We start from the raw sequence: 13,895 nt of genomic DNA, 5'->3' as shown, positions 1-13,895 counted from the left end.
CCTGAAAATGAAGAATGTAAGTCATAAATATTAGTTTAATAAATACTGTTATTTTTCATAAATACTCAATCTTATATTTTACAGTACTATTACAATATATATTTCATTATATTTATTTATTTATTTATTTATCACATTTTAAATTGTGCAGTCCTACAGTAAAGCACAGCAAACCTGGAGCTCTTAAAAAAAACTGACTGCAATTTAAATCACAATGCACTTTAATAGAGAGGTGTACACTGAGATCCAAAAGTCTGAGACAAGCACATTGTTCTAATGCTCATAATATAATTCGTAATTAAAGCGTTTGTGCTAAAATAGAAGCATTTCTTCTAGAGGACTCAGACATTTGAATGCTGTTTTTGCAGAAGTAGGATTCAATCAGCGAAAGATCGTTGCATTTTAGCATTATTGTGTTTGTGCAGGACGTCCTGCCAGTGACTGCAGAGGGAAATGATTGATAATGTGCTGGAGCTCAAGCGGAGCGCCCCGAGGTTGCCAAAAGAATCTGGCAAGAGCCGAGCTCACAGCCGCATGTGACTTCAAAGGTCAAAAGGTCACTAGAATAGAGGGTGATTACACAAGACCACTTCTGATACACACTGATGATGATGATGATGATGATGGTGAGGAAGAAGACATTGGTGTTTCTACTCATGAGCACTAACACACAGTCTGCGAGTCTCTTAAGAGCGATATAAAACCTGGAACCACATATAAATGTTTTATGGTTTAGACTCAAGGTGGTCATTTCACATGCCCTTGAATTTCTAGATGTGTGATTAAATCATAAGAGCCTTTGAGCCCAGCAACACCAGCTGTCTGATTCTCACTGGAAATATCACTCAGGAGACCAAACCATCATTCACTAAAGAAGATATATGTGTGTTTAGGTCTGTAATATTTAGAGCACACCTCGGCTCAAAGATGAAGATGATGAAGTTTTGATTGGTATTATTGCGTTGCCCATAAAAAGCATCAAAGAGCACGTCAGTAGTCAATATTTAGAGCTGGTTTCTGATGAAGTTGATGTGTATTTAGCAATGCACACTTATTACTTTTCAACTAGTTTCATTTGATTTTATGTGATATATGTTGTGATATGACAAAATACAGAAATTTTAAATCAGAGGCATTGAAGAGCTATATTTGGAATTAAAGAATCATTCTAGAATGATGGGTAGTTTTGTTATATACAGTGGACATATATATGTCCAAATTGTGCAGCCCTATAACAAAGCAAAGCAAAGCAAACCTGGAGGTCTTTAATTGCATTTTTATGTTTTTTTTTTAATATATTATATATATTATATATAAATGATAAGTTTAGACATGCATCTGCATAGAAAATAAAAATAAATTAAAAAAGTTATTCAATTTTAATACTTTATAATGCAATAATTGCACTTTCATATATTTATGTCTGAATTTTGGTTGCTTTTGTTGCCGAGCTGGTCTGAAAAAAAAAAATATATATATATATAAAATTTAATAAAAATTTTTTTAAAAATGTGAACCGTCCTCTAATATTTGAACAAAACTTAAAAAAAAAAAAAAAAAAACATTCTCTGTCCACTTTGCATAGGCCACATTTCCATTATTTTGATATATATATATATATATATATATATATATATATATATATATATATATATATATATATATATATATATATATATATATATACCGGAAGTGCATATATTTTTTTAAATAAATCACAGTTTTTGCAATTTTACCATTGCATTGAGCCATATCATAATAACGGTTTCAGTATAATGACCAAACAACAGATTTTACATTTATAGTATTTTATTGTTCAGCAGACCTGCATAAGATTGGAAAGAACAGTTAGAAGGGGAACTGGTATCCTCAGTCGACTTAAAAGTCACAAAATATTTGAAGACCCGCCTTTAAACATCTTTTCCAGAAAGAATCTGTGTGTCCTCCATGTTTTCTTTAGTCTCGAGGGCTATTTTGAGTTTCTGCCAGAATGCTTGAGTATCTTCTCCAGGTTTGGGGCGCTGTAGATACGTCTGTTTCTTCACCAACTTCCGCATTTGGTAATATGGCGAAAGCTGGTGCATGGGAATATCCTCAAGGAAAACTAGAACCAAAACATCTTCCTGTTCATCAAAAAGTCTAAAGCTGGCCACCTGGATCTCCTGCGAACACCAAACGCTCTTTAGGTAGTTGTGCGTGATCAGGCAGACGGTTTTGCGGCTGTTGTATATTGCGTCCACAATGTTGTCAATAATGGCCTTTCCTGGCTGGAAGTCTCGGTGATGAAGGCACAATCTCAATCCGTGTTGATCCTCAAGTTTGGGCACAAGTTCTTCCAAGACCCATGGCTCTTCTTGAGCATTGTAGGAAATGAAGGCGTCGTATTGGAAATCCAGATGATTTGAGATTTGCTTCCTCTTTTTGTCATTGAGGAAGGCTAAGAAGAGGTAGTATGCATAGACCAGTTGCCATTTTAGAAAGTGGTAGATAAATGAAATGACTAGAGTGAGAAAGACAATGGAAGAGCTGTAGATAAAGCAGATGAAGTCGTAATTCACATTGCAGGATTCAGCGTTGAAAGCGGCTAGACTCTTTCCACTTAAAGAAAGGGGATAGCGACATTCATATCTGTTCAGGTAGAGCACCTGCGTTTTATTTTTCTTGAAGGCCCAGTCGATGAACCAAGCATTACTACAGTCGCATGTAAAGCTGTTGTTTTGCAGGTCAAGCACTTTCAGTTTAGGAAGCGATTGGATGATTTTCTGATTTATAAGTTGAAGTTCATTCATACTTGCTCGTAGGATCGTCAGATTGGAGAGATTTGCATCAACTAAGAAGTCCAAGGACTTAAGGTGAGTCTTACCCAGCGTAATCTTATTTAGGCCTGTTATTGGCTGGAAAAGCTTGGGTGTCAAGGCATCCCTGTTCACAAGATTATTACTTGACAAATCCAAATAAGTAAGCTTGGGAGTGTAACTAAATGTGTCCACATGTAAACTCTCTATGTTAAGATTCCCAGCATAAAAGTCTTTCAAGTTTGTGAGACCTTTCAGAAAGTTCGAGGGGATGTGGTTTAAGTTTTGACGTTGACTATTAATCTTCAAAACTCTCAGTTCACTTAAATGGATGAACGGTGGACTTTGTAGCTCCTCTTGACTCTCGTATGAGATGTAATTGCAAGACACGTCTAAACTTTTTATGTTAGGCGTACCGGCGAACACATCACGATTTCTTAGAGATGTTTCCGTGATTTTATTAGATGCAAGATGCAAGTCTGTTAAATTTATGAGTCCTGCAAAAGCATATGGATAGATATTTAAAATTTGGTTATCTGCAAGACGTAATGTCTCAAGGGAATTTAAAGCTTTAAAATTGTAATTTTGGATTGCACCCAACTTGTTGTTATTCAAATCTAAACATTGTAAGTTTTGGGGACCATGTGTAAAGGTGCCACTGACCGTTAACACACGATTGCTGCTCAAAATGAGCTCTTCGAGATTTCCCAAATCCTTGAATACACATGCCTTGATTGTCACAATTCGGTTCCTGTGCAAATACAGATGTCTTAACTGCGTCAGATTGGTAAAATCAGAGCAGTCTAGATTTTGAATGCTGTTGAGATGAAGGTCGAGGATCCGTAAGTTGGGGAGAACCTGAAGAGTGTTGTTCAGTTGCTTCAGGGAGTTCTTTTGTATTCGTAATTCTATCAAGTTGACTAGATGATTGAATGACGACTTATACATTCTCAGTACTCCGTTGTTTCTTAGGTGCAACTCATTCAAAAGTGCACACGGTCTAAACATGTGATCGTTAAGTACAGAAAGTTTGTTGTCCTCCAAGTGGAGACCCCTCAGACTGGGAGAACATGCCTTGTGTAAAAAGATCTCCGCCTTGAACCCCTTCAGACCATCCAGTGCCATCCAGGTCACAGAAGGGAAACTCTGCATTATATAATCCAATTGGTTCACTTCAATCTGATTCCTACTGAGGTTGACAGTCTTGACTGTGTTCAGGAACGCCTTGTCTAGAATAAGCCAATCGGAAGTTTTGGTCTGGAAACAGCTTGACAAGTCCAAGTACTCAAGATCAGGAAAGATGTTTTCCATCATCTTGAACACTGTCAAGGGATTCCTCGACAGATCCAACTTTTTCAAACCAAAGAATGCTGACGGGATGTCGCTTGAGTTGAAAACACTGAAGCCGTTCTTTCCCAAGTAAAGTTCTTGCAAATGTGGTACTTGAAGAACAGAATGGAGTTCGGAAAGGTGCTTTAACTTGTTATTGGTTAGGTTTACGAATCTCAAATTCGAAAGTGTTGCAAATGACTGGTTTTCAATCGTCTCTAGGTAATTCGAGTCAAGTCTTAAATGAGACAGGTTTGCAAGACCCTTGAACAGGTTTGTGGTAACACTTTTGATTTTATTGTTGGACAGGTTGAGCTCTTCCAGGTTTGTTAGGTCACTCAATGCATTGCTGTGTATTTCGGATATCCTGTTGTGAGATATGTTTAAAATGATCAGATTTGAAAGTCCGATGAAATCCGTTTCATCGATCTGATGGATGGCATTATTGGAAATATCCAGATTGACGGTATTGTGTGGTAACGGAGAAGGTATCTTCCAGTAGCTCATCCTGTTGCACAGTACCTTCAGATGGCCAGTGTATTCGAAGGGGAAATAAATCGTGCAGTTACTCAAAGAAAACCCGTCGATCAGGGTTATGAGGACGCAACAGTTCAAAATGAAGAAAAATGCAGAACTTTGCCTCATTTTTATGTTTCCACCCTTTACTTACAGTGTGAAATCTGAAAAATAAAAGAAGTGTTCAGTGATTTAGGAAGAAGATGAGGCGTGCACAAGACCTTAAAATAACAACAGAAGAAAACTTCCTTATTTCTAAGTCTCAAATAGTCTTGATCTTCATGCGTTTGAAAACAAATTCTATAACATTTTGATACTCTTTGTCTTCTGATTTACAAAAGTAATAAAAGTTAAGTGTCAAAATATGCATAAAAAAAGACTGTTTTTTTCAGAGCAGAAAGTCTTACATTCATGAAGTTGTGGCATTAAAAGTTACATGAATTGCTAAAGTTACAATCTCTTCATTTTTCCCTTTAGTTTTCCAATACAAAGTTTTAAAAAACCTTAAATCAAGGTACATTTACTTGAGACGCAAGTCTTGTTTTCTGAGAAATAACAGGTAAAAAATTGTGTTCCTTAAATTTCTGTTATTTGGTCTTTTTTTAAAGTCCTATATGTAACTGCATAAAACCTACAGAAACCCTGTAATATCTTATGTTAATTAAAGACAAATACATGGATGTATCACAAACTACTTTTATATAAACATATATTTTTTTGCAGTATCTCCCCATTGTCAAACTGAAATATTTGTTTTTGTGCAATTAAATTGGCATACCTGATTTTAACAGTCTAGTTTGATCAGTTATGCTAATAGTTTGATCTAGTTATCAGTATTACGTACAAATATAAGAGATCCCCACCTTGTTTGTCTGTATTTCTCAGTAGCAGCATGACATTCATCCGAGCTTATCAGAGATTTATAACCGGTTTGAAAGAAGAAGCTATTTGTCTAGTTCCCTCTGTTTTCATGCTAAAAATTGAAGGATGTGTCGTCACTGATGTACTGTCTGCTGGTTTGCACGATTCCTCATGATTTCAACATCACAGGTTGTTCATAGGGTTGTATATTTGAATGTTTTATTGTTTTATTTGTATGTGTTATTAGCCCTAACTACTCTCTCCGGACTTATGACTACAAAACTTTGCTTCACATTCATGCAGTGATGGACAATCTCTCTTTTGGAGTGGAAAGTATGATTTTGCCAAGTAAGACATGTTCCTGGATCAACATCAACAAAGTTTCGAGGGGAGAAAATATTAACAATTTGGGTTAAATCAAGTCGGCTGTTGTCTTGGTTGGAGCATCACTGGCTTGGCTGGAGTCTGGTACAGTAAATATGGCACTGGTTAATGCAAGAACACTCTTAAACAAAACGTTTATTTTAAATGACTTTTTTTACACAACATGATTGGGATTTTCTGTTTATTTCTGAAACTTGGCTTAATGTTGGCGAGACACATCCCCTGATTGAACTTTCTCCTTATGACTGTACATTTTTTTTAGTACCCCTAGAACTACTGGCGGACTTGCATGTGTTTTTAAGAAGGGGTTTAAATGCCATCTTTTGTTAAAGGTAAACTATCAGAGCTTTGAGGATCAAGTGATGATGTATGACGGCTAGAAATCTGCTCTGTGTGTGTTGGTCTATAGAGACCACCAAAATATTCAGCAGTTTCCAAGTTTTTGTCACATATGATGCCAGGTTGTGATATCATTTTAATTCCTGGGGACTTCAGTATTCATGTGTGTTGTCCAAGTAAGCCTATGTTTCTGAGTTTTTATAACTGGTGGATTCTTCTAATTTCACAGAGTTTATTTCAAATCCAATCCATGCGCAAGGCCATATTTATGCATCAATATGCGTTTGAAGCCTACATCTGGTGGTTGGGATGTGGTTCCTTTACATCTTCTTAAGGAGATGGTTCATGTTGTTGGGCTGAGTATTACTTCTATTATTAACAGTAGTCTTCATAATGGAGTTGTTCCAACAGGTCTTTAGCAGGTGGTTATTCAGCCACTTCTTAAAGGGCCTAATTTAGACCCGCTAGAACCGAATAATTATTGGCCCATTTCAAAACTACCATGTCTATCAAAGATTTTAGAGAATGTGGTTTATTCCCAGTTAATGTCATTTTTAAGTAGGTATGATATTTTAGACAAATTTCAGTCCGGTTTTAAGGCAGGTCACATGACTGGGTCTGTACTTTTAAGAGTTGTTAATGAAATCTGTATAATCAGAGATGCAGGTAACATGGCAGCTCTGATTTTATTGGACTTAAATGCAGATTTTGACACAATAGACCACGTGATTCTTATAAAGTGGCTTTCCCATTTAACTGGAATTAGTAGGATGGTTTTAGAGTGGTTCTCTGTAAAGTATGGTAACTTTGTTTCAAAGGCAGCACCTGTAACTTGTGGTGTCCCCCAGGGTTCTGTTATTGGCCCTATTTTATTTTCCTTGTATGTGTTGCGCCTGGGCTCAATTTTTTTTAAATAACATGCCATGTCTTACCATTTGTATGTGGATGATACACAGATCTGTTTACCTATGAGAGTGGGAGAGAACAATGGTTCTAATTTGCTATTTACATGTCTAGAGGTGATTAAGAGCTGTATGATTCAAAATATGCGATAAATATTAATCGATAAACTGAGATTTTTTTTTTTTGGCTCTGCCAGAGGATTTTTAGATATGTCCAAATATTTGAGTTCATGGTCCGATTATTGGCATGACCAAATAAGGAACTTAGGTGTGGTGTTTGATCCAGAGCTGAAATTTGACAAGAAGACTAATGTTGTAGTTAAGAGTTTTTTCCAGATTAGGTATATTGCTTGACTAAAGCCTATTCTGGCAAGGGAAGACTTAGAGAAAGTTATTAATGCCTTTGTTTTGTCTCGTCTGGACTATTGCAATGTGTTGTATGTGGAGTCCTGCCAGACCACTATTTCACACTTGCAATTAGTTCAGAATGCAGCAGCTAGGCTGATAGTGAGTGCTAGGAAAAGTCATCATATCGCTCTTATTTTAGCTTCTCTCAAGTGGCTACCAGTCAACTACAGGATAAAATATAAAACTCTTTTGTGTGTTTTTTAAGCAGTGCATGGGATGGCCCCTGCTTATGTGTCTGAGCTCATTACTGTTTGTCAAGCACCTACAGCAAATCTCTAAGATCCAATAATAAGTAATTACTTACTGTCCCTCGTACTTATTTAAAGTTAAAAGGGATTCAGGCATTTTGCTGTTGCAGGGCCGAGACTCTGTAATAGTCCTCCATCAGCAACTTAGAGAGGTCTCATCTTTAAATGCTTTTAAAGCCAAAAACTACTCCTTGTCTTTAGCCTTTGAGAGGGTGAGCTAATCTTTGTTGTTTAATAGGATGTGTGTTGTTTTTAGGTTGTGTGTTTTAATTAAGTGTTTCTTGATTGAATAGCACTTTGGTCTGCAGGTGTAGTTGTAAAGTGCTCTATAAATAAAGTGAATGAAATAAATGAAAATGAATGATCTTAACTTAATATCCTAATGAGTTTTGGTATAATAATTTTGACCCATACAATGTATTTTTGGCTATTGCTACAAATATTCAGCGCAATTTAAGACTGGTTTTGTGCTCCAGGGCCACACATGCATCTTTTGAATTGCACATCACATATTGTTTTTATGATATGATGGTCAGTTTAAACTTTTGTTGTCGTTGTGTTTTCAGTTAGCTAAGCATGCACTCAACTGTCTTTTGCCACATGTGTAAATGATTGGTGTCTTACAGGTGGTAAGGAGAATAAGATGCCCATCCTGATCTCAAAGATCTTCAAAGGACTGGCAGCGGACCAGACGGAGGCTCTTTACGTGGGCGATGCGATTCTGTCCGTCAACGGGTGCGACCTCAGAGAGGCCACTCATGATGAGGCTGTTCAAGCCCTGAAGAAAACCGGCAAAGAGGTCATTCTGGAAGGTAAGACGGAGCGGACTGTTTGGCTTCAAGGAATATTTCAGCCAAAAATGACATCTTTTTAAACTCTTTTTGGTCCTTGGAACACAAAAGGTGAATTTTTATGTTAATATAAACACTTTATAATAACTTTAAATTGATATGAATCCATAAAAAGCATCATATAATGCTTAACAGATCATCCGTTATAATATATTCACATAGCCAGAAAAATGAGATAAATAATGTGCCTGTTAATATTATTAACTACTGAAATTATTACCTAATGATTAGCAGAATCATTATTTAATGTAAACAACATTTATACAGTGATTTAAAGCTCATCATACATGTATTTTTGAATAGTAAAAAAAAAAGTAAATTAATTACATTTACAAATGTTGTGCACAAATTGTATATTATTCATTAAGTCTGTGAAGGCTGTATATTTGGTTTGTTTAATTAGTTAAATGCTTGTTAAAGACAGAAACACACTGTAATTTGGGTGTAAAACATGATTTTATTGACCTGCAGTATATAAAACTGTATATTAAGCATTAGCAAGCAAGCACATTATCTCACGTTTCTAGTATTTTACTAATGATCCATAAGCATTATATAATGTTTGTTAATGATTTATTAATGAAAGTTAATATAAAGTTATTATTACCCATACTTTTACATATAATAAGAGAGAATAAAAACTTGGGCTGTCAAGCTTGGAAGAGAAAAACACCATGCATATTTCTCTTCTGAAGTCACGCAATACATTGGTGTTAGGAATAGATCAAATTTAACTCATTATTCGCTGGATATCATGAAGTACTGTAACTCTCCTGAGCGTCTGAATCATGAACAAATGTTTCTTTTTAGTCTGATTGTTAACTAAAAGCTGAACTAAAACCATATATGAATAATATTTTCATTATTTGATACAAAATAATATTCACTCAAATAAAATAAAAATCACCTATATATACAAATGTATTTATTAATTTATTTATTTATTTGCCAGGGCAGCGTTTTCTTTGTTAAGTTTAAATTGAGGTACTAAAATATCTTCAAAAATTCAATATTATTTTTAATATTATTTAATATTATAATAATATTTAATATGTTACTTGATGCGAAATAAATGTAAAGTGAAATAAAATAAAATATATACATAAAAAAATAAACTGATTTGATTACAGCTGCAGTAGTTGCCAAAGCTACGTTTCAAATTTTTGCTTAGTTTAACTTGAAATACTAAAATAAATAATAAATAAATAAAATAATAAATAAAATAATAAATAATAAATAATTTTTTTTAGACCTGTTTAATAAAAAATTATATAAAAATGCAATCTAATTCTAAATATTAACACAAATTAAAATAGTATAACCGTGATACCAATATAACTTAGTTATGTGAATCGTTTGATTCAGTTCATCCAGTTTCATCCTATATGATCCATTCACCAATCAGAATGATTCCTTCCCTCAAAGATCCATTCACAGATCACTGGAATAGAACATAATTATATATCATGACTTCTAAAAACTTGGAATATAGAGTCATATTAACCACTTATATGATACTTTTAGGGTATTTTTGTCATTTTTGAGCTTGGCCCACACATTCACCTTCATTGTATTGAGAATAGCAAACATGACATTTGATTTATTTGTTTATTTTTGTAAGTTTTGGTACTTAAATACATTTTGTATTAGTAAATATCCATCTACCAAGATTAAAGTATTCAAACTGCAAACCTTCAAACCTTTTACAGCATTAAAGCTGGCATTGCCCAACCCTACTCTCTTAGTTTGCACTTTCCTCTCGTTCTGTTAGTGCAAGGGTCAGCAACTCTTCTGACATGAAGTGTTTAAACGGGAAACCATGAAACCTTGGTGACTGAACTAAAATTGAGTATATCAGTGAATGATTAATTACATTAATGCACATCTTTACAAGGCTGGATGGATCCGTAATGGAGGATTGCTGTATAGTTTTATGAGCCGGCATGTGTGTGAGATACCCGAAATACCATATTCAGCATTTTAGCCCCTCTTAAGTGCCAATGATTCAGGAGTGAACAGTGTTTGCATGTAATGCTGATCTCAGGTCTTACAGTAAGAGTCATAATCACGATCTGTGATGAGCGTTCAGTGATTTTTGGATTGGATGTTTTAAAATGTCATATTTCTTTCTTTCTCTCTCTCTCTTGCTTTTAATTTTACAAACACAGAAAAAAATGAATAGCAATGGATTTGCATTTTGGTGTGTGCTGCAAAAAAAAAAAATTCTGAATTTCTTTTTTATTTTATTTAATTTTATATATAGTTTTAAGTGTAAACCTTGCATAATTTGGTTTGATTTTTAAAAACAAGATAAACAATTTGGCCAAAAGGTTAGAAAAATAATTATAAATTAATATTTACATTCATGCACTTAGCAGAGACGCTTTTGTCCAAAGCAACTTTCAAAAGAGAAACAAAAACGATAATTAATTCAGTAAATCATTACATTAAGGTTTCACTTTTTAACATGTACAGCACTTCTCTAACATGTATTAATCTTAGTTAATGTTAAGTTTAACATTTCTAATACATTATTAAAATTAAAAGCTTGTTAACATTAGTTAAAATCAAAAAAAGATACTGTAACAATATATTGTTCGTTATATATATATACAAATATATATTGTTAACAAATGAGACCTTACTTTAAAGTATTTCCAATAATTCAATAATAACAACACGTCTTATTGTCTAATCTTGTGCAGTTTTGCTTAGATAGTAAAGCTATCTGTTTTTAAGGATGTTTAGATTAATTTAAATGGATGACGAAGGAAAAAATATTGATTAATAACATTATTATTATTTTCAGTGTATTTTTATCGATTCTGCTTCCTTAGAGAGTAATGGGAAATGTTTTATTGTACAACTGTGAACTGAAATAAAACAAAATGTATATTTATTTCTAATTTTTGTTTAGTTTAACCTGAATTCTTAAAATAGCTTAAAATAGCTTACTAAATAAAACAAATAAATTAAAATGAATACAAATCAAATAGACATATGTATTAAAAAAACAAACAAATAAAAACTAAAATGCGAAAATGTCAAAACAAATTTATAATTGTAATGTTACATCATAGATCGTCTACAAAAGTGGGTTATTTGTTGTATTTATGCTGTTTTTCATTAAGATGTACACAAATTAAATGCGAACTAATTTGTACATGCACCACTTATTCTGTTGGTGGATATTAAAGAAGAAAATGATATCAGACTTTGTAGATTTCAGTCTTTAGTGAATTCATGAATGTTTGGAAGCATGAAAACTGCTTCAGTTTTTTACACCATGCATGGACACAAAAGTCTTGATTTCTCAGAGGCTCATCTCACACACACACACACACACACACACACACACACACACACGAGCGGCTCAGACTCTTGCAGCGGTTTCTATCTCAGGGATTTACTCTCTTCTGTTAGTGAGTTTCTATGATCCAGTAATTGAGTGTTTGCTTCCCTCTCGACTTCTCCCTCGTTCTGTTCTCTTCCGTCTCTCACACATTAGCCTTTACATCTGAGCCATTAAGTTTGATTCGTTTCGTACTGGATCATATTTGGAGAGTCTGATTATCACATGTGCCAGCCCTGTTGTGTTTATTTTCTCTGGCACCTTTTGTGCTTGATTGAACAAAACCCATCATTCATGAGAGTATAAGTGTGTTTGAGTTCTTGAGTTTCCAGCTTCTCACTAAAAAAATGTAAATGCTGCTTGCATGTCAAAATCACAGCCAATAATAATGTCTCGTTTAATTTCATATGGCATGTATAATTTTCACACTATCAATTTATGCTTTTTAATGTTGAAAGTTTATTTGTTAAATATTAAACTCAAGAAAATATAATAATTATAAGTACTTTTATTCAAAAAGGATGCATTAAATTGCTCAAAAGTGACAGTAAAGGCTTTTATAATGTTATAAAATATTTCTATTCCAAATACAGTAAATGCTGTTCTTTTGAACTTTCTATTAATCTGTGAATCCTGGAACAAAATGTGTCAAAATACAAAGTAACTGTTTTCAACATTTGTAATAATCTGAAATTTCTTGAGTAGCAATATTTGAATGATTTCTGAAAATCACTTAAGACTGGAGGAATGATGCTGAAAATACAGATTTGATCCCATAAATAAATTATACTTAAAGCTGTATTAAAATAGAAAACAATGTTTTTGAATTGTAATAATATTTTAGATTTTTTGATGTATTTTTGATCAAATAAATGCAGCCTTGGTGAGCCGAAGAGAGTGGATTGCTAGCTTTAACTGTAACAGTATGCAATACAGAAAATATTATGCAATAATCATGCAATCAATGCCATTCTTTTGTTTTCTGGTGTTTTGCATTTTTACTGCAATTTAAAATGCAAAAATCAATTCAAATGCATTGCACTGTGAGATACAGTATGCTGTGATTAAATGTAAATGTAAATGAACATGTAATAAACACGTTGGCGAATGCACGTAATCTGACTATTCCATGCGTGCATAATATTCACAAACTGCATATAGTATGCTACAAACATAGTATGAGCAGCATGCTATTCTGAACATATCCCTCATCAAATTCTGAGATCCTCCACTCCTTCTGCAAACTGAACGCATCTTCATACTTGTGGCCAAACTGAATATTTGCACTTAACGAAATTAAAATCATAAGTGCTTCCAGCTGTTTTCACAGCTTCCAGTCAGGAGGAGAAGTTTCTGGGATGATGAAAGTGTTTCTCTCCAGATTATTCAGTGAGGTCAAGTGAGACGTTAATGGAAAGAAAAGCCTGCATTAGCTACTTGAGCCAAGCACACGCTGCTTATTAAACAGTTTAAATATGGAAACACACACTCGTGTGTAAGTTTGTACTCTACATTTTGAAATGCAATGACATTGAGATATTTTTAAGTGTGCAAACATGTTTTTGGGGATTGCTGAGCATGCATCACTTTGTTCTGGTGGTTTTGTGTGTCTGTGCATGTGTGTTCTCAGGAAAATTTTTGTGTAGGCGTTGAGCGTCATTCCAGGCAGAGCGTGCTTCAGGAGTCACGGCGTAGCCAATCAGACGGATCCCGGATGCTCCCACAGCAACAGAGGGCAGGGTTTTGACTGTAGGGGTCTGTTGTGTTTGACGTGTCTCTGGACTCTTGTGTTTGTCCAGTTGTGTTTGGAGCAAGAACAACGGCATGCCTCAGTGTCACCCGACTCGGGCCTCAGCACCTGGAAACCACCGACCGAAATCAGCAGCTAGAAAAATCTGTCTACTCTCCAA

The 13,895-nt window shown here is 34.4% G+C and overlaps 2 protein-coding genes across 2 annotated transcripts in view; one reads left to right on the top strand and one right to left on the bottom strand.

Annotated features, from left to right (window-relative positions):
* Positions 1-13,895, top strand: part of snta1 (syntrophin, alpha 1) — a 30,639-nt gene that overhangs the window by 5,769 nt on the left and 10,975 nt on the right. Inside the window, exon 2 of the mRNA XM_026212957.1 lies at positions 8,409-8,594. Within this exon, the coding sequence (XP_026068742.1) occupies positions 8,409-8,594 (186 nt within the window). The remainder of the gene's footprint in view (positions 1-8,408; positions 8,595-13,895) is intronic.
* Positions 1,773-6,074, bottom strand: LOC113050196 (toll-like receptor 13). The gene is made up of 2 exons (XM_026212956.1): positions 5,504-6,074; positions 1,773-4,804 (listed from the first exon to the last, which is right to left on the bottom strand). The coding sequence occupies exon 2, from the start codon at positions 4,767-4,769 to the stop codon at positions 1,911-1,913; it is 2,859 nt and encodes a 952-aa protein (XP_026068741.1). The 5' UTR covers positions 4,770-4,804; positions 5,504-6,074; the 3' UTR covers positions 1,773-1,910.

Source organism: Carassius auratus, chromosome 31 (genome assembly GCF_003368295.1).
Source record: "Carassius auratus strain Wakin chromosome 31, ASM336829v1, whole genome shotgun sequence".
Classification (NCBI taxonomy): Eukaryota; Metazoa; Chordata; class Actinopteri; order Cypriniformes; family Cyprinidae; genus Carassius; species Carassius auratus.
The sequence above is the reverse complement of the archived record's forward strand: the minus strand, read 5'-3'. Positions and strand labels throughout refer to the sequence as shown.

Bases quoted from the DNA above. Each gene is read 5' to 3' on its own strand.
- LOC113050196 (XM_026212956.1), bottom strand. From the start codon at position 4,769: ATGAGGCAAAGTTCTGCATTTTTCTTCATTTTGAACTGTTGCGTCCTC.